Below are 21043 nucleotides of genomic sequence, written 5' to 3' on the forward strand. Positions count from 1 at the left end.
TAATGGTTTTAAGTAGCAAAGATGCAAGTTATAAAGCAAGATGTTTCAGCATCCTCAGCAAAATCATTTCATTATTTTTAGCATCTGCATCCTGTCTCTTTCTGCTGAAATGAAAACTACAGAAAATATTAATTAAATGCAGGTGCGTGCAGTAATTCAGAATGGTTCTTAATTCAGAGTCAGATCCTGAGATAGAACATACAGTTAGATATTTGCTGTCACAAGTATAAGTTAAATCACTTAAACATGATACTGAGAACTTCACGTCTGCAGCTATGTTTCAGCCACGGCCAAAAAGACACAGCTTCCATAGATCAGGATGTCAGGAGATTTATTAAAACAATCAGGACCACTCACAATAACTCAAGGATGATAAGTAGCAGTGACCACTCAGAGCCAGGATGTACGTGCCTCTAAACCCAACAATGAGGGGGACACAACATATCCAGCATCCCTCCTCACTCACCTCATCCCAGTCAGGTGCCTGGGCTGTATGGGGACCTGCCACCACCAGCTCACACAGCTGCGGTGCCAACAGCAGTATGCAGCCCAGAAGATCAGCTGGATCTCACCTGCCTGACTCCACAATTTGTCTTCTTTGGGATTTGTTCTGGGTGATTTTTATTATTTTAGGCAGGCTTGCATCAAGGATCAACTTTGAGTAGTTTATGAACTTTAAAAATGACTTCAGTTCAAATACGAGACTTGAACGACTCTAAGAGGCCTGACTTTTGGAGTATGATGAATTCCCCATTCCCTGTACACTGGATTCTATTGACATTTTACACTTCAACTAGGCTCATGTACTAATTGCTTTTAAAAATTTTATCCGTGGTAGGTTAACCCAACATTTCTGTATTTCTGCAAGTTGAACTCAGCACTTGAATTTTATTTAAACACTGCTTGCTGAAAGCACCCTGAAAGTTCTCAATCTCATACCTGGGAGCCTCTCCAAAAAGGAGAGCCTGAATCCTCCAGACAGCAGGACTCAAGCAAGCAAGCAATTTGTCCTGGCAAACAAACAGCTTTCCCTGGCTGGACTGTGAACTCTTTAAAGGCACTCTTTATTACTTGAGATTTTTGCAGAACCTTGCACGCATCCAGCATGAATCTGAGCCTTTTAGTATTCTTGTTGTAAACCCCAATCCTACAATCAGTAATTAAAAATTTCAATTTAAAAATAAAACTAAGCAAAAGGCAGGTTCCTGAGCTATGACAGTTTCTTTACTACAGTACTTTCAGAGCTTACAGACAGTTTTTACTAGACTGGGGCCAAGAATTTTTAAGAGTTCTGCCAAAAGTAATCCCAGTTCGTTCAGAATTAGTTCAATGCTCTGTGGGCTTCAAATGCCATTTTGTCACAGCTTTAGCTTCAGAGCCTACCTGGCCACAAGCTGATTGAAGTTGTTTTAGCTGAACACCAAGGATCAAGGGCTTAAATGGAAACAATTCTCATATGATGTGGAAAGTACTATTATACTTCATCTTTTTTTTTTTTTTGCAAAATCAACAAAGTTAAGAAGTTTCCTGATTACTTTGGCAGTGCCTTATATTCCAATACATTCAAAACTATTTTCCTATCCACCAGAATGTCAGAACTATAAGATTTTCACAAGCTTCCTTTGGAAATGAAATAATAATAGCCTTCAAAAATCTGAATCCTCCTACTATCATTGCTGGTGCACATGAACAAGTTAATTTGGATTTGCTAAGAAGTGTAACAGTCATACATGCTAATTATTTAGCTTATATAGAAAGCGACACAAAACAAAACAACAACAAAAAAAACCAAATCTGATCAATAGCAACCATTCCACTTAAGCTGCATTTTAGTATTTGGAACTACATGCTAGGGACAAAGTCTTGACTTTTTTTTTAGCTACACCAAAGTCTTTTTCCTTCTTCATGAGGTACTTTTTCTATTTTTGTTTGAGCTTTCCACATGTGAAAAAAGTATAGAGAAGAGCCAAATAATATACTTTCCTAAAATTGGCTATTTCTGATAGGAGATCTGATAAAAGGGAGTGAGCTCATGTATCTTATGCTGCCCATTTTTTCATAACTTCAGTTATGCATTTAATTACACCACCAGTATTAGTATAGGGCTGAGAAAACGTACAGAATGTAAGTTAATTTTTTTTTCTCAGCATGTCCTTTTAAACATAACAGCTTTGTGTGCCAGTTTATTTCAGCAGTTTGCCATGGCATATTTAATAACAGGTGGATATGATTCCTTTGATGTCCAAAGAAAGTTTGTTATCAAGAAATGTAAGCCACAGCCAAAGGTCCATAAAGAAGCCATATACTTCCAACCAACTTGTTACAAAAACTACATCAAAACACTACTAGTAGTAAAACTCTGCTATTTGATCTCATGCATAATTAAAAAAGGACCAGGGGAATACTCAAAGCACAAAATGAATGTAGGAACTCAAAAGAAAAGCTGACAAACAGCAAAAATGCAGTAATCTTGTATATATGCACATATAGCCAAACAAATTCACTGTTCATCAAATTAAAAGGGAGTTACAGTACCATCAAGGCAATCTAACAAAATTGTCCTATGCTGGATTCTGAAATAAAGCAATGTTCAAACACAATTTAAAACAGCATTTAAAAATGTCTACTGAAGAATTCATAATTTTACAATCAAGCGGGAGGGCATTGTAAGGTATTTTGAACAAATTTAACTGGTAGAAATGTTTTGAGATTCCCTGGGTAGTCTCAGCTTTCCACACTGCAGAAGACTGTGCTTTACTAGTTTAACTACTCCTATGCCTTGTAAGACTTGAAAATCTTTTAACAATTATACAAGCCAACAAATGCATCCCCAGTGTTAATGATGCTTAAAGCTGCTTCCTATGGGAAGAGAAAAAAGACTTCTCCAAAGTCTCATTTTGATGTCCTGTTACCAGCTAAAGCAACAAGAAGTAGTGCTGGATGTTGATGTATCTGCACATGATTCTTACTTCTGTCTTCTTATTCCACTGATCCATTTTCAACAAGGCACAGGCCACAGTTAATCTAAAAGGCTTGCAGGGAAAAATCTAAAGCATTGCAACAGCTCTGTTAGCTGCAAGGCACTTCAGAGTGAATACTTCTCATGAAAACAATGTCTGACTGAAAGTACTAAGTGATGCTCATTCTCATATTATGAAGAGCACAGTGGTTCTTGCTGACACCCCTGAAGAACCATTTGGAAGTAGGAAACTTTATGAAATGCAATGCCCATTACAGCACTTAGTTACACAAAGCTTTGCTTCTTTGCAAAAGCTGCAATGTGTTTGGGAATTTGACAGACCCTTTTCATGGTAGCTGACAGGTGAAAAGAATTACAGCTATGCCTGTGAACATGTGCAAACTTCTGGTACTACTCTACCCGAATCAGGAAAGCTGCTTAGTACTCTGGGTGAATAGGCATGCCCTAAAGCCACATTTCAATGTCAGGATAATTTCATCAGAAAATTTCTGAACTCTCCCATCAGAAGCAGGCAATTTGCTTCCTACTCACTGTGCCCAGTCCCTGCTTCTGCTTCTCCGCCTCTGTTGGGAGGCTCAGAGAGCTGTCAGTCACATCACCAGTAGGCCCAACTCAACTTCCAGTTTGTATCTTTTAGCTTCCATGTCAACAGCCACAGCCAGTTCATCAGCTGTTCACTGGAACCAGTGCCAAAGGGTCTGATCCCTTACCACAAGCTGCTCCCAAATGCAGCTTTGATAGATGAACAGTGGAATAGAGTATGTCCCCAGCTAACAAGAGCACCAGGAAGCAGGTCAAGTCTTTTGCCAAACAGCCTTGTTAAATATTTAAGCTGGCTCTGGGATACCAGTAATCCCAGCCATTTCAGTTCAGGTTTCATCCTGTTCTAGGTCAATGGCCTGTCCTATAACATTCAAGTCTGGCTCCATAGGCAATAAATGGGAAAGGACATCATCCTTCTCAGGCTTTGAGAAGAACAGAGAGGGAATATATGTGCAGAGCTGGGGTTTGGAAAGGATGTGGAAAGGGATGAGGCACTAAACCAAGTTTAATATGAGCTGACTATCTACCCTTGTGGAAGAGAAGATCAACAGCACTAGGAAGAGCATTACTCTTTTTCACGCTATTGAGACAATACCTGGAGAGCTGGCTGATATAACGCTGGAACTGGTTCCCCAGAGAGGTTATGAAAACTCCAACCTGAAGATACTCAAAATCCAACCAGACAAAGCTGTGAGAAACCCATTCAATTTGACCCTACTTTGAGCGCCTGGATTGGACACTATCATCTCCAGATCCTCACTGCAGTTCTGAGAAATGATCTACTAAATCATCTTTCGTAGAAGTACACAGTAAGGACTGGTGATTGTGTTTTTTAGGTTATTGCTGGGTTGTGGACTCAATCTCCTATTAACTGTTAGATAGGTTTAGCAGCTACTGACAATTTTCATTACACTACATGTTTTAAGTTAAAAATGCCAAAAATCTTTAACAAGCAGTTTTTAAATATGTGTCATAAATAGAAAGAAGTAATATGTGATTTTAAAATAGATCTGGCATCTTTACATCAGTCCCCCTTCCTGCTTGTATGTGATTGCAACTAAAGATGTCTGCTTACGAAAGTTTATATCACTTCTGGAGATAAAGTGACTGTTCAACAAGGGAAGCTTCCAGCATAAATTGTTTATCGTGTGAATGTCTTGATCACTTCAAGCCTAACAAAAACTACCTTCAGGAAATTCTGCCACATTCACTGGGAATGAACGTGTGCTGTCCGAAGCTCAGATTTTCCTCTACAGCTGCACATTTCTAGCAATGCAATATGAGAAAGAACACAAAATCTTTTCCATTTGTCACTCTGAATGTATTTCAGACTGTATGTGTTTCGAATCTATGCATAATTTTACTCTAATCCCACTCTTGGACATTAATCCAACTGAGATGACCAGACTTGTACCCCTGTGAATGAACTCCAACATGATTTTTTTCACCAGTAACAACAAATAAGATGTCTAATGGACTTCCACCGGTGGTCTCTTCTTGCAAAACTGACCAACAAAATTGGTTTGGGGATACCAAACTTTCTCCAAATCATAGCAATAGTATCACTAGCTCAGAGGTATCAGAACCAAAACTAGCATAATAACCTTTTGAAAAATATTGAGACCAGGTATTCAGAAAATATAGTATGAGGCTTACGAAGACATTCAGATCTCGTCCAACCCTACTGCTTGCCCTCCTGCAAGTTTCTTGATGAAAGAAAAAGCCGTGAAGCCAAGAGCCTTGCTGCCCTGCAAGGGCCTTTGAGTCTAAATATCCAGAAGCTAAATCTAGGTCAGCCTTTGAACCTTCTGTTTTGGGAACAGTGTCCCTGGGTTTTTCTCTAAAAAAGGGAACAGAAATAGGACTTCCAGGGGGCAATTCAGACAATCCAGGAAGATCTCCCATTTGATAGCAGATGTTAATTTTGACTAGAGAAAGAGACTGAAGCAAGGAGGTTTGTAGTCTATACTTCAGGTAGATATAAAAGCTGGAAAAGATGAATCTGGGCCTTGAAACAATTGATGTTATGCTTAGTTGATAATAGCAGGATGCTGCAAGGAACAGATGAAGCAAATATTACTAAAACAAAGTAACTTTAATACTTGAGCCTTATCTTAGTAAACAAACTGTTCCAAGCAAAAGCACAACACTGTTACATTGAAGAGACCTTGATATCCTGTACCATACTATTTCTAGGCTGTGAAAACGTGAAAAAATACTTGAAAACTTGCCGTTTTGACATTTTTCTAGAAATAGATCAACAGTCAGAACACTGCTTTTCACACAGCACCCCTCTTGTGCACTGTGGCGATATCCTTTCAACTACAGCAGAATGAAAACAATCACATTTCTCACCTCTCAAATGGACCAGATAATACAGAATTCAGATCAGTCTGTGTTTTTCATTAAATTGGACATGTTTACAAGTCAGACAAAAGCAATACTTGCTCAGATGACCTCCTTTCCTTTGCTTGGAAGATTTATTGAAGGCAATATAGAATGGCAACAATAGTCAATCATAGGCAGCAGACTGCCCTTTTATTAGGCATATTGAAGCCAATTAATCTAAGTGAGCTTTCTCCCTTTATCTCCTGAGGGCACATACTGTTAGAACGCATTAAAAATTCTGTAGCAATAAATAAAAGTGCTGAAATTATTCATTTGAACTTTGAGAAATTATTTACAGGCACTTGAGATGCTAAGTATTAACACTGTACATTTTCTGCTGGGCAAAGTGCCTGCTGCTGTAATTTGAGTAGATCCAAGACTTAAAAAATAAAGCTCTAAAACAAGGCTTTGTTGTACAACCATCCTCAGGGACAGCAAGGAGAGAAAGGAATGCCTGCAAGAGAAAGGAAAAGCAGCAGGAAAAGTGAAACCTGCCTTATGCTGAGTAAAAAATGCTGAGTTAATGCAGAAATCTCCACTTAAGGTTACAACTGAACTAGGCATGTTTGCAGCACAGAAATAATTAGTTATAGGAATTCATTTCTAGATGTTGTTGTCCATTTACAGGAGACAGTAAAGGCCATTTGAGGTGAAAAGAAAGTCTATAATAATCTTATTAATTATGAAACATCAAAACCCAAGATGTCTTAATACGTGTTCTCATTTTTGCAGTCCATGTGTTTCTAATTAGAACTCCAGTAACGTATTCACTTGGGAGGCATATAGGAAAAGTGAGTAACACTGTAGCAGCAGCTTCCTCTTTTAGGGCATACACTTAAAACTCTCCTTTATTCTTGGATTACCTCCAGCATCCTTCCTGGATTTCCTTCGCTATAAATTCAATTAAAATCTTACCAGTCTCACAGCTGGGGCCAGTGAAGCCTTGTGGGCAGGCACACACATTGGAAGCAATACAGGCTCCTCCATTCCGGCAACCATCTTTGCAAAATGCTGAAACAGTAAAAGCACAAGAATTAACAAAATTACCCTCAGTATCCACACAGGTGTTCCCAAGCCCCGGCAGACTGAGACAGAGCACAATCCTCACAGCACTGAGCTCAGAGGCTGCTTCCTCTGAAGGACAGAGGTCACTAAAGATTGTTTATAGCCCCCCTGCTTCATTTGCCAGGTGGACTGACAAACTACAGGAGATTAGAGTAAATCATCTGATGGCAACAACCTACATATGTACTCCTTCCTATGCACCAGGAAGCAGTGAAGGGCAGCATCTTCTCTACAAATGAACTCTTCTTAGGGCAACACTGTTCTTAGCATCCTAAATAAAAGCGTGAGCATAACAGGCACAAATGAGCACTGAATCAGCTGGCTACCTTCCTCCATCATTCAGAGATTAGATTGGAAGATAGTCATTTGCCTCCAGAGATTCTGAAAAACTCAAAAACATTTACCATTTACAATTTGAAGCCAATCCCTGGATTTGTTTGTTGGTACACTGCAATCTGTGAAGCTGCGCTCACATATTTAGGCAATTCAGCATTCTCCAGATATAGTTATGAATATTTAGGCATTTCAGCATTCTCCAGATATAGTTATGCACTGAAAAAACCTCTCTGCAGGCACAAAAATGCAACTGGTTCTGATATACAACACAGCAGCTGTTTAATTGCTCTGATCTGCAATATGGAATGAGCAATTCTCTGCTCACATGAAACAACAGAAAACAAGACTTGAGTGCACAGCCCAAAGTGTGCAGCTTTGGGGGCAGTGGGCCTAGCCCTGCATCTGTAAGCAGCCACAGGATGGGGTCTGAACCCCCATCTGAGACATGGGTATTAGGAATGTGAGCCTTCCTGGTCTCCGTTCTGAAGCTTCAGACTCTTGGTGAGACTCCTGTATGGATGCTGGTGCAAGACAGCCCAGAGCAGGGAGGCCACAGCCCTCAGGGATGGGAAACACATCCAGCTCTGCCTGAAGGACACCAGCACCAAAGCTGGGGCTGCAGAGAAGGACACCTTCCAATTGGGAATACATAGGATCTGAGACTTCTCCTGCATTCTCTTTTAATACAAAAGAAGAAAGGAAGAATGCACTTTTCTGCCACAGTGGGACCACATGCCCTCTGAAATGTAAGATCTGCACTCAGAGCTCTTGTCCAGGAAATACAAATGCTATAGGGTTATGCACCTTGTCTTCGACCCAAAGAAAACTCAATTACTGACAGACCTTCACCTGTGAGTTCAAAGACCAAGGACACTTCTGGGAGGAGCAGCTGTGGTTTGAATCTCCTCAGGCTAACTTGGGTTTCCCATTCCCAGAGGAGCGAACTCAGTGTAAAAGGGGTCATTTACTGACATCTCCCTCTTTCTCTGTATTTGGCTGGGAGTTGACTATGCTAAGATGTTTTTACAGATGGGTCATTATGTTAGCAATATTTAGAAGAATCATACTGTGGCTCAGGTGAAGAAAAAAATACAATTAAGATCATAAGCAAGCTTAGCAATTAAAGAAATACTGGCCTTAATAACACAGCAGCAGAATGAATCTATGTGTTGTTATCAATGCTAATTGAGGCTCCATGGAGTCTGACACCTAACAGATGAAGTGGGAACTCTTGGCATGCAATTGCTGCAGTTAGACCACTTCTCACATTTGAGCCAGTTCCCTGCAGTTGCACTACTTTTGTTACCAGGTATTTTCTCCATCCTGTGTTAAGAGTTTGAGGACTCCCAGGGACTTGGGCCCAATAGCGTCATCCCTTCTGATGTGAAATACAACAGAAGTTAAAGCAGCATTGTGTCTCCACCAGGTCTGTGCATCATCCTCAAATCACTATGAACTCAGTCATATGCAGGGGTCCCTGTGTATCTACCTGTGAAGATCTTCTAGTAGTGCAAGACCTAAATGCCTAGCCAGTATTTTGCCTGTCTTCTTCAAGGTACGCCAACAGATTTGCATTAGCAAAGCACCTCACTGAGTTCAAGGAATGCTTAATCCCCAGATTCTCAGCCACTTACCTTTACACACGGTCCCATTTCCAGTGTAACCCAGCTTGCAGACACAGTTGTGCCCACCCACGGTGTTGAAACATAGCGCATTTTCATCACAGTTGTGCTGGTTTGTTACACACTCATCATGCTCTAGAAAATGAAAGAATGGGATGTTCTTGAAGTTTTAAAATACACAGAAGCTTTTTAATAAGAGAGAAGTAGCAGTTAGTGATAACTTGGCTATGTCAACATGAAACAATGGGGTAACCAGGTTATATGTTTTTAACACATCATTCTATGTGAGAAATGTGTTGGAGCACAACTCCACTTTCATTAATAGAGAACTACCATTACACTTTTCACATAGGCTACAGGGTTCTCGTAAACATCTGTCAAAGAACTGGCTAACATACTGAAGATCCATATGATAGTTCTACAGCATAATTTATACATGCAGGTTTATCCTGTGTGGGATTCATAGGATTTCCTTCAGAAAGATGACCAATGGTGCAAGTCACACACTCCAAGCTGCAAAGAACAGTTTGCAGAAGTCAGGACTTCAAAATGTAGTCCTTGTTTTCCTTCACTTCAGTGTGTACTCTACTCACTATTTAGTTGAGCTAAATAACCAGGAAACAAAGGACAGGCTGCTCCTCAGAGTGAGGGACAAAAGAAGCATGATTTAAGTGTTTCTGTTGGTGAACATTTTAATGTTTTAGTTTGTGGTTCTTTAAAAAAATTGAAAATGCAATTTCAAAACAAGATGCTTCGAAGTATCTTTTCCAAATGTCACTAGAGTTGCTTGAGTATATTCAACATGCAGTATCTTAGTCTGTAGACATCATGAATGAAACGCTTCCATCTTCTGAAATTATTCCACGTATTTTCTTTAAATCAACAGTATTTACCTAAAAATAAATAATTTCAGAGTACCCAAAAATTTAATTTCAGTAAAATCAACTGTTTTGGGAACATAAAGCTACATAATTTGAATCAACACACATGAACTAGTCTGCATTTGAGGTTTTCATAGCCACCATTCCATCCAGGTTTTAGCAAATCTTCTTAGTGTGGCTTATGGCAGTTCTGGCTACAACTCAAGTCTTAAATCTGAAACTAGATGCTCTTTCTTCCCTAGTCTTGGCTATGTCACACTGCTCTGAATCTTCTGCTTTATAATAAAGAACTGAAGTCTGCGCATATCCCACAGGGCTGTCAGGAAAATGAATTTGTTAACACTTGCAAATCACTATGGAAGTATTCGATTTGCTATTTAATACTGGACATAAACCACAGGAGTATAAAACTGGCAGAATGGCACATCCCTAATCCATCAGTAGACATAAAGTGTCCTATAGCAAAACAAATACCCATTGTTTAAGAGGAGGAAAATCACCAAATGTAAACAATCAGTTTTAAACAATTCACAGTGTTCTTTAGTTGGCTTTATTTTGGTTTAGGGTTTTTCTGCTTATTTTATAGCACCACCCTGACGTCCTTCTTCCAAACAGGGACTGAGTCCCCACTGGATACAGCCAGGCTGAGGCTGCAGGCCTCTGCCCTGAAGCATGAGAAATAATTACTTTGTTCTCAGCATTAATAACTAAAACTGATATTGTTCACAAATGATCCAGCCCCTCAAATCCAGTTACGATATTCGACTCCAACCTCCCACCGCAGTGAAACCTCTCAAGCTGGCTGAAGTAGTATTTATATTAGATCAGTCATAAAATTAAAGAATGTCACGCTCATGCAAATGAGTTTAAAAGTATTATCTATGCTGTAATCATATTCTGGCTTTGTTTGTGTTAATATCATGATATTATTTATATGTGATATGCCATTTAAATATAAAATATACACTGCTTTCTCATTTGTAAAGGTTTTATGTAACGTATGAAAGGAAAATAGCTATGGAAATGTAAGAAACATTATGCACTCAGCAGGCCAAAATATCTTGCAAAGACATTATTCTGGGATCTCGGGGGGGGGGGGGGAGGGGGGTATATACAGCAATACATCATACTGGTAAACTCAGCTCAAATCACTGCATTTGGCAAATTAAGTATCATGCTCAATGAGAAATGCCACCATCCACCTCATGCCTTAGGGTTGCAGCAGCATCCCCAGCATGCATAGCAGCTCTTTCCTGTGAATAAGAGTATATTAGAGAAAAGCAGCTGAGAACGGTCTGACACCAAGAGGAGCAGCTTTAAGCCCAGAACAGCTCTGAAAGCCCATGAGGGACCCATGCCAAGCGAGCTTGCTGATGGTGTTCCGGCACAGCCAGGTGTTAACAACACGGGTGACTCCACTTTGCAGTACCTGGGCCTCAAAGACCATATGCACAGATGTATGGCCTCTGTAGAAAAAAAGATAACTGTCACCTTTGAATGTATCTTTATAACATTTACTCTGTAGGCTAAGAAAACCTAAGGAGTCTTTTAAGATGAACTTTTTAAAAAACAAAATTTAACTGTCTATCAGGTAAGTAACTGAGCCTGAATTCAACGATAATATTCTTGGTTTCCACCACTTGCTGTGAGAAACTTCAGTGTTTCATATCCATCTGCAAGAAAGCTCATGGAGGATGTCTGCCTACAGGGCAGAAGAGGGCCCACTACACAGCCACAGAAGTCTAAGTACAGAAACAGACATTTTAAAATGATAGGAATAAAAAATGTCATCAAAAAAGAATTGGGATGTTTTACCTTTCACCCAGATCAGTTAGCCTGCCTCATCTGAGCTTGGGTTCAATAGCACTGTCAAAACCATTTACACGTAGTACTTCATATTCCCTCCATACATATTGAGGGGCACAAGACAGAGCAATCAGTCTGCACTGCATGGCTGGCTCTGATATGGACTGATAATGGTTAAAATACAGAAGGGGAAAAGTCCTGCACATAAAGCACCTTACAACATTCATTCTTTCAATGTATGGCTTATCTGCAGCAACGTTGAAGAGACTATCAGAAAGAGCTTTTTCCACAATTCTCTATCTAGTTTTATTAAAGATAGAAATACTTGATTGTCATGAAAAAGGTGGTTGATAATTCTTCATTAACTCACATTTAACACTTTGTCTTCTTATTTTGCTGAAATATTCAGAAAGTCATCTTAAACAGAGAGGACATGGAATGATTTCAGCAATCTTAAATATCAACCTAGAAACTGTAGAAGCGGACTGGGTTGTGCACTATAAAGAAGCAAAAAAGCAATCCATGAAAGAAATGTTTAAGGATAACCATGAATATGACTTCTTCCACTTTTTAAAGTTCGAAAAACAGGATAGAAACATCATTTGCATTATTTAGAATGTCAGTACTGCCCAAATATATTTCTGACGCTCCAAGAAGCAAAAGTGAGGTCATTTCATTTCATTTCCTTCTTAGGAAATAATGTGACACACATTTAACAAATATCCATACTTATTTCACTGCACACCATAATGATGATGGGGCCGGGCCAGTGTAGGATTAGTACAGTGGCAAAGAAATAAAAATGACTTCTGGAGAGAGATTTTAACCATTAACACACCCACATTTGCATAAACTTTCTATAAAACCAAATGCACTAGTCTCAATGATTACCTCTGAAGCTATATTATCTAATAGATCTAAAATCCATTTTGCGAGGACTCTCTGCTCAACAGTGTTAACATTAATAAAATCTCTGTTCTGAGAACCAACTGAAGTTTAAAAGCCAGTATATATATTGAATAAATTATGTCTAGAATGATCTCTCTCTAGATAAAGAAAGTTTCACCTCCAAAATGTGCTCCGCTCTACACTAAAATAATAGTAAAAATGGGTTGATATGAACATTCATTAAAAAACACAGAATGACCATAATGACACAGATGACTTAAAGGGATACAAAAATTATGTGATGATGTAATTAATTCATGCATTTGGATGTGCAACAAATCAGCTATACACACATACATACATATACGCACAGAACGTGATGAATTTTATTTTACTTTGCTACTACTCCAGAACAATTCATGTGGTTTCCTGGACAAAGATGTCACTTCAGAGGAATATGAAAGGTAAAGTGCTGCATCCTCAGGAGATGCAGTGCTGGCATAAACTCATACAGACCCACTGAATCCTATGACATATGACAGTGCAATGGCAGATGGGGATCTGTCCTACTGCTTTTATTATCTGTGCAGAGATTCTTGCAGAACTTAGTAGAAGCTAACATGCTGACTACTAGGTGTGTCACTCACCTCCTCCTCCTTTTATTTTCAAAGTGCAGAACGACATCAGTCACTATCCTTCCTACTGTGCATTTCAAAATTAAAAATAAACAGGAAATCTGTAAAGCATTTCCCACTCGCATACTGCAACTTCCTGATACTTGTCCCGCACATCCAAATTCTGCAAACATCTATGCAAAAAAAAATTAACAAATAGAATCCAATCCAACAGTGGAAAGGAATTATGACTGAATCTCATCTCATACATGTCGGTAAATAATACAATGCTGACAGTTTTCCCAAACCATTCATTACTAGCATTGGAAAATAATCACTTGAGGCATAGAATTCATAGAAGTTCCCACATATATAAAAAAAATACCCTACTCCATTTGTAATCTTGTAGCATCACGCAACAGATATCCATTTTTGAGTGAGGAGCTTGTGGATTAAATTAAAATCTTTTAAATAAACAGAATGTTTTAAGTATTTTCGCCTCATGCTATCTCTGAATTCTGGAACTCAAATTACTTTTTGTCACCTGTCTCCTTTGCATTGATTCAGTACAAATCAATAGAAGCGGGGTGATCAGCTGACAATTGGATGTGGCAGTGAAAGTGACAACAGATGCGTCACTTGAATTATCAGCACCCAACACACTTAAATGCCCACTTACAGTTTATCTTAATTACAAGGTCTTTTTCTCATATAATTAATGTACAAGACAAAAATCAGTATTAATTATATAGGCAGTTTGGAAGACATATTCCATTAGGATCATTAGAGAAATGACAGATGGTTAATTTCTTCAAAGACTTCATACTAGACAGTTTAAACTCTAATTAGCAGGGTTACTTGTCTTAGTATATGCATAGTATTTTCAATGAGCAAGTAGCATAAAATTATTAATGATTATGCTACAATTCCCATATACTTAAGTCACATTTTTATATTGATATTTCTCTACTCTACTATTTCCCAATTCATTTTTCTATGGGCATTCCCTAATTCAAATGCAAAATGGAAGAACCCAAGCTTTAATCACTCACAGTTGGCATCATATTCTTTATCTTAGTTAACACAGGAGTCATTAATCATTAATTAATGACCACCAGCAGCTGTCCTTTGTTCAAGCTGGGGATATGAAAATCCATGTCTCCCCACAATAGTCAACTCATTGCTAATCTTGTTACTTCATTGATTTTCACCTTCATCCACTCCCATATATTCATCCCTCTCCTAGTCTTCATTTTCTTTCTTCAGTGCAGGCATAAACAACTTTTTTTTGTAAATCTATGTCTAGAATTTTCCTACTTTTTATCTTAATGATGTTGATAATAAAAATAGCTGTAGGACAGCATGTTCTATTTTCAAGGTCTGTTTAGAGATGATCTTGCTTTCTGAAATGCTTCTTCTGTCTGTAATTATTTAGCCCATTGTTGTTCTTCAGGGAGAACAGCTGCCATCATCTCATCCAGATGTCTGCTCCTCTCTTTTTTATATTAATGTATTTACTTATTCTATATTTGGTCTTAAGATGATAAAAAGAGGGAAATGAAGAAAGTTGTGACAAAATCTTAGGAAGAAACTGAGGATGAAGTCAAAATCCAACGATCCTTTTCATATCCATTACAAAAATAGTTCCAGGACTGCACTGCATTTGTACTACGAATGGGAGGCTACGTTATGGGCTGTTACTGACTAAGGGTTAAAAGCAGCTAAAAAACACTTGAACAAGAGAAAGCACTCTCCTTGCATCTCTCTGTGAGGTTAGGAGTGTTTTGCAGAAAACTCCAAAGTGGTTGTGGCATTGAGGGAACCAAAGACAGGTAGGGATTGAGCTGGTATTTTGGTGTTTCATGCTTGAACAATTTCAGTTTAGTGCAGTCAGAGCTGTCATCTGAACAAAGTTGGAATTGTTGGACGCTGGTTTATGTAAAAACAGTTCTACTTGGGCGGATCACAAAACTGTTGATTATCTGATTTGAGATTTTGTTCCAAGGACTTCATGGATGTCACACACAGAAAAGGAGACCATAAGAAGCATTTAAAAACAAGGATACATAGCCAGCTTAGACCACAGAAAAAATCTGCTTATGCTGATGCTTGATGCTTATAGCAATTAGAAGGGTTAGCTAAACTAAACTATGATGTTGACCTTGTCTTGCACCCTGCTTTGATTGTGTGATTAACTAATTACCTCTTTAAATACCTTGATATTATCTTTATGCATAACATGTTTCACAAAAAGAGAAATCCTGACACTGAATGTAATAATGAAATCCATCCCTAAAACATCTCCTGCTTCCAAACACTTGTGTTTTGAAAACATATTTTAAGAGATTTTCCATTTTATGTATTATTTCACAGCTCATCTAAAGAAAACTATTTCACACATCAAAGCCCGCAAGGGGCATAGATGGTTTTTCTTACTCTCTTGCTTGGACTTAAAAACTTAATCTTCCTTTCAAACATTATGCAGTTGTTCTTTGTACAAGATCTCTTTGGGCTTTTTTTTTTTATTGTTTTCTGGATTTTTTTTGTGTTCTGGGTTTTCCTCCTAGACTGAAGAAATGTGAAACTCTCAGCTGTAAGTCCCCTCAAATTGTCCACTAGCAGTAAATCCGATAACATATTTTATGGCTCTAATCAGGGTATACAGACTCCAAGACGTAACTTGAGAAGCCCAGCAGGCAGGTTGAATGTTGGCCCATCCCTTCCTTCCTGTAATATCTATTCATCATGTAATCAGTGCTGAGATCTCCTGGAACTCAGGGGGAACAAAGTCATTTTCAGTCCCCACCACAATGGGCTATTTGATGGCTAAAATATATCTTTCCAGGATAATATTATTCCCTCCATCTTTCCCCATCACATTTTAACAAATTATTTAATGCTTTTGAAATCCAGTTAAGTTTCTTCATCCTGTATTATAATAACGAATTCCAGTTTTGTGGAACAAAATATATTTTTGCAAAATACTCACACTCTTCTCACAACGGGTTCTGTGGTACAATTAGTCAGTATTACTTCACATAGCATTCTGTGAATGTTTACACATTTCAACAAGTTAGGCAAAGGAAATATATTGAAGAATATTTAGTATGACAGCTAAAGTAAAGTAAGTTTTAATTTATCTCCTGCTTCCTCCACGTCTGCATTTTGTATATTCCTTCTTGAAAAGAAACGTTTAAGGGAAGGATTTTCTAAATAACTTAACATAAGCCTTACCTAAAGGAAAATCTGTAAGTCTCATTGATTTCAATGGTAAAACTGTAATGTAAATGCAAAATAATTTTGAAAATCCCACCTTAAAAGATTTCAGTCTAGACATAAGGTCTGTGACCTTGTCAGGCGCTTCTTTTTTGCTGTAATTCAAACTGATCTTTTAATATCTTGTCTCTTTTATCACTGACATTTTAAAATAAGGTTTCTGTGTTTTAAAAGATATTTCATGTCTTATTTCATGAGATGTTTCTCCATACGTTCTTCTTTTATTTTTTTATTTATTTTATTCTTGCTATGGGTATTATCTTTTCCAAGGTAAATCTTTTCAAATTCCAACTTGTACTGTAAACTAAACATCCTACGTACTTACAATAGAGAGACGCTTTCACAATCTTCTATTATGCTGTCAAAAGTGACAATGATAGCAAATTCTGCATCTGAAGTACACCTCCATATTTTATTGCTAGTAGAACTGCCAGACTAGAGCTATAAGTATCCTACTGCAATTTTCTCAGCCAAAAAAAATGTTTATTTTACTTCTTACCCTAATGCTAACCCTTTTCATTTACTGTTCCCTTAATTAAAGGCTCCATGTTACACAAGTCTGACACCAGCAACAGATACTTATATTGGACACTTGGCCTCCATGCTACACATGTTTCTGTTATACAAATAAAGGAGAGAAGTGTCTCTCAGACTTGCTGCTGAAGCTCATAACTCGCTGTCTATTCTTGGATTTTGCAAGTAACAATTTGCAGACCATCTACATAACCAGAGGGCCTCACAAAACACTGCTGAGCAACACTGTTTTTTGTCAGCATGGAGATAACAGAAGGATAGATATGCAATGGGACAGCAGAAAGATGTCTAAGGAATCAAGTACCATTCAGAGTTGGACTCACGAACTAAAAATGTAGTCAGAGCTCTCTAGAGACGGGTAGTGCTCCCTTTCCATTCTTTTGGGGATATAACATGTCCAGAGTTCGTTAACTCATTTTTCAGAGGGTTCTTTGGAAATTACAATAACAATTTACACTACTTTTATCATGGACAGTGCTTGTCAGATGAAGAAAATGGAAGGCACTACAGTGCTGGAAGAAATGTTGCTTTTGCTTTGATCATGACCTCTTCTTTTGGATTAACTTAAGTTACCATGAAATTGGGAAACAAATGGTTTTCTATCCTTTTATGCAGCAGAGAGTTCTCAACGCATGAGATAGTTCACCTCATTTCCCTGGAGGTGCTGTGGCACAGGCTTTCAGATGACTCACTGGATGTCAAACAGGACAGTACTATTTTTGTTAAGACATCTGTAGTAGTTGAGCTCAATGGGGAATAGGTCTTCCTTCACGGTTGCTCACCTAGTTGGAGAAAGAGTTCTCAACTTGAAAATGAAGACAAACATATGCTGAAGTGGTGGCAAAGCAGAATGATACTGATTCTTTGATTCCAAGTCACCCCTGATAGTGTTTCCAGTGATGTTTCTGATTTCCCCTAGGAAATCAGTTTGGCAGTTTATGTGGGTGCACCAAAACAGTATAACAAACATATCCATCACAACCACCGCATCTAAGATGCCTTCCCTGGAAAGAAAAGCACTTGGAAATTAATACATACAATAAAGCAAGGCCTGACCAGATATTCCATTTTCTCAATACTACATACTGAGTTGCCAGGATGAGCTCACCTTTGTAATCCTACCTCTTTCACATACCCCTGTTTGGAGAAATTAGAATTTAAGTTGAGATACTGTGTGGAGGACTTCAAAATAACATGAAGCTCAATCCCTGGAAGGTGTACTAAGTAAATAGTACACCTCAGCTACTCCTGGCAGACTGGAGTAACAGTGCAGGTGAAAATCAAACACATTCTCTGCTTACTTCTCAAACAATAAAACTATGTATACAGAAGTTAAGTTGAATTCTGCATCCATTTCGACCTTCTAAAGAGCTAGGAAAAAAGTAATCAAGACTTACTAAATATGTGTACATCCCAAACTTATTAAAAACACAGATGTATAATTAGAAGGGATTATTCTTGATGAACACCCACTTTTCCAAAAATCAGTCCTCTTATCTTAAAAAGATGTGACCATTCTATGCCCACTTTGAAAAATGTGAAGCCTTTATTATTTTTTTTTCAAATGCACCGTCACTGAAAGGTTCTATAATTTTCCAAACCCTGAACATCAAAGTTAATACTGTGTGACAGCTGCTATGTTCCAAACTCATGACATTTAGTGGTCTGTAACAGGGTAAATGACACAATTACCTCCTGTAATTACTGTTGCTAACAATATATTTTCCCTGATGATTGGTCTATGTGACTCAGAGCTGCTTATCTTTGTCAGTCCAGTCCAAATCTCCATTTCTATGTGACTTGGACATTAACTTAGTAGGTATTTACAAATTAGTTCCAATATCTGCCAAGACAGATATTTGGGATAGTATAAATTCATCATTTATTGCATGGTTAAGCAGTCCACCACTTTAATATTATTTTGCATTAGAAAATAAGCATTTTAATGAAATACTGTTTCTCATCTAAATCAAGTAGTCACTTCTATTATTAATATGGTGGAAGGGAAACATGCTGAAACACATAAACAAAATGAAGGAATAAAATGCAAATAACCATATTAATTAAAAAAAAAAACAAAAAACAAAAAACAAAAAAACCTCTTATTTGTGAAGAAAAACATGAGATTGAAATACTAAGATACTTAATTCTCATTGGCTATTCATAGCAATTTTAAAGAATACCTAGACAAGACATTGGTGTCTTTTGACTTAAATCAGTATGAGTTATGGACTAATCAATTTAGCTGACAGCAGTGTTTTTTTGAAATATCTTTCAGTTCTAATATATAGAACAGATACAATTCTTTGTTCTGTTTCTCCACAGTATATTACATCTGAGGATATGTAAAGATTATAGCACGTAGGGTCAGTACAAAACAGATGCAGTCTCTGGAAGATGGTTTGGATACTTGTCAGAAAAACAAAGAAAATCTCATACAAAAACCCCAGAAACCTTTTAGGTAGAAGAGTCTCCTATTTTATTGCCAAGCTTGTTGGCAGAGCTCTCAGTTCTCAAGAAAAACATCAAGACTTTCAAATTTTTCACTGATTTGATGGAGAAAATTTTTGGCACCAGAAAGTTGATTAACGCTTCTTGTTTTAACTTTTCTTGTTCAAACTTGAAGATGCCTCAGAACCACTAGTATTTAAAAAAAAAAAAATAGTATACAAAATGAAATGAATAAAACAGAGTAGTTCAGTATATTGAGAATGCCTTCAGGAAAAACCTGAAGCATCTTCTGTGGATACATTATTTTAAATACTCTGCCTCACTGCATATATCTTCACTAGCAAAAGTGAAATTTCATCCAAGTACTTCAACGCTATGTTATACTGGAGCAAAGAGTAAATGATGATGCTCCCTTTTGAATCAACATGACTTTTCAAATAAATGATGATGACTTGGCCAATCTTTCTCAGGGCATCACCTGAGAATGGAGCCCAATGTATTTCCTCAGTAGATAGTATTTGATCCTTCTTGTTTACCTATTCTTTCTGACTGCCAAAGGGTGGTCCTGCCATTACATCTTTCTTCCTTCCATTTGGGTGAACTGGTAAACAGAAAAGATTCTTTAACTGAAATTAGTTTTAGTTAGAAAAAGATGAGTAGAAAAAGCATCAATTTAGCTTTTGTGATATGAATTTGTTCAGGAGCAGTCAGAGCCTGGCTGCAAATTTTCACATGGATCAGAAGGAAAAAGCAAAAGTAAAAATACAGGCCTTTCTTTGGATTACTCAGAGGTGCACCAGCGCCAGAAGAGCCAATGAAGCGAATAAGCCCAATGTGTTTACCTTGTGTAACAAGACATTTCAGGGTGCATTTCAGCAAAAAAAATGTGTGCAAAGAAGGACTAGCAAGTAAGAAGTTCACGCTGTAGTTGAAAGTTTTGTACCACAGAGTTAAGCAAAGCCACTCCTTAAGCACGTGGCTGGAATAGAGGATTGTAACCTAAAAAGCTGCATCCAAAATCTTTTGGCTGCTAATTTGAAGACACAGTTTGATGTAGCAAAGTAGGTAGATCTGTCCTTGTAAGTCAAAAATTACCAGTCTGAAAGACTCACACCAGTGATTATTGATAAAAAAGTATGCAAGAGACCTAGGCAGGATTTGTAACAGATGATGACAAATACCAAGTCATAGTGACTTTCTGAGTTGACCGACAGTATTAAACACAAATCAAGGAAATAATATGCCATTTAGCATAGAGAAGGCTGATCTTGAAAGATTTCAAGAAATAAAACATAGGGCACAAGATGTTTCAGGAATCACAGACTATATATATATATATATATATATATATATATATATATATATATACACACACACACAAGTATATGCATGACTATACTGATTTTTATTGGAGATGTATTGAATGCGTATGACTACAACATAAATAAATAACTTCAGTAACTCCACCGCTCCTTTCTAAAAGCTACTTTGCTCCCTCACTGCCTTGACTAGAGTTCCTGTGAGATCAGGCTAAGCTCTCCCGGCATGAGCTGGTCACCAGCTGACTCAGACACAGTAAATGCAAGCCATCCAACTCCATTCACTTGTGACTCTCTCAATGAGACAGCATCAGATTCCCGTCTCCTGAGCCACAAAGAT

General features: G+C 37.9%; 1 protein-coding gene across 1 annotated transcript in view; it reads right to left on the minus strand.

The window, feature by feature from the left end:
• Nucleotides 1-21043, minus strand: part of NELL2 (neural EGFL like 2) — a 140431-nt gene that overhangs the window by 28021 nt on the left and 91367 nt on the right. Inside the window, exons 14-15 of the mRNA XM_031589561.2 lie at nt 8947-9069; nt 6827-6922 (exon numbers count right to left, since the gene is read on the minus strand). Coding sequence (XP_031445421.2) covers nt 6827-6922; nt 8947-9069 — 219 coding nt within the window. The remainder of the gene's footprint in view (nt 1-6826; nt 6923-8946; nt 9070-21043) is intronic.

Source organism: Phasianus colchicus, chromosome 1, assembly GCF_987193195.1.
Source record: "Phasianus colchicus chromosome 1, bPhaCol1.hap1.1, whole genome shotgun sequence".
In the NCBI taxonomy this organism is placed as follows: Eukaryota; Metazoa; Chordata; class Aves; order Galliformes; family Phasianidae; genus Phasianus; species Phasianus colchicus.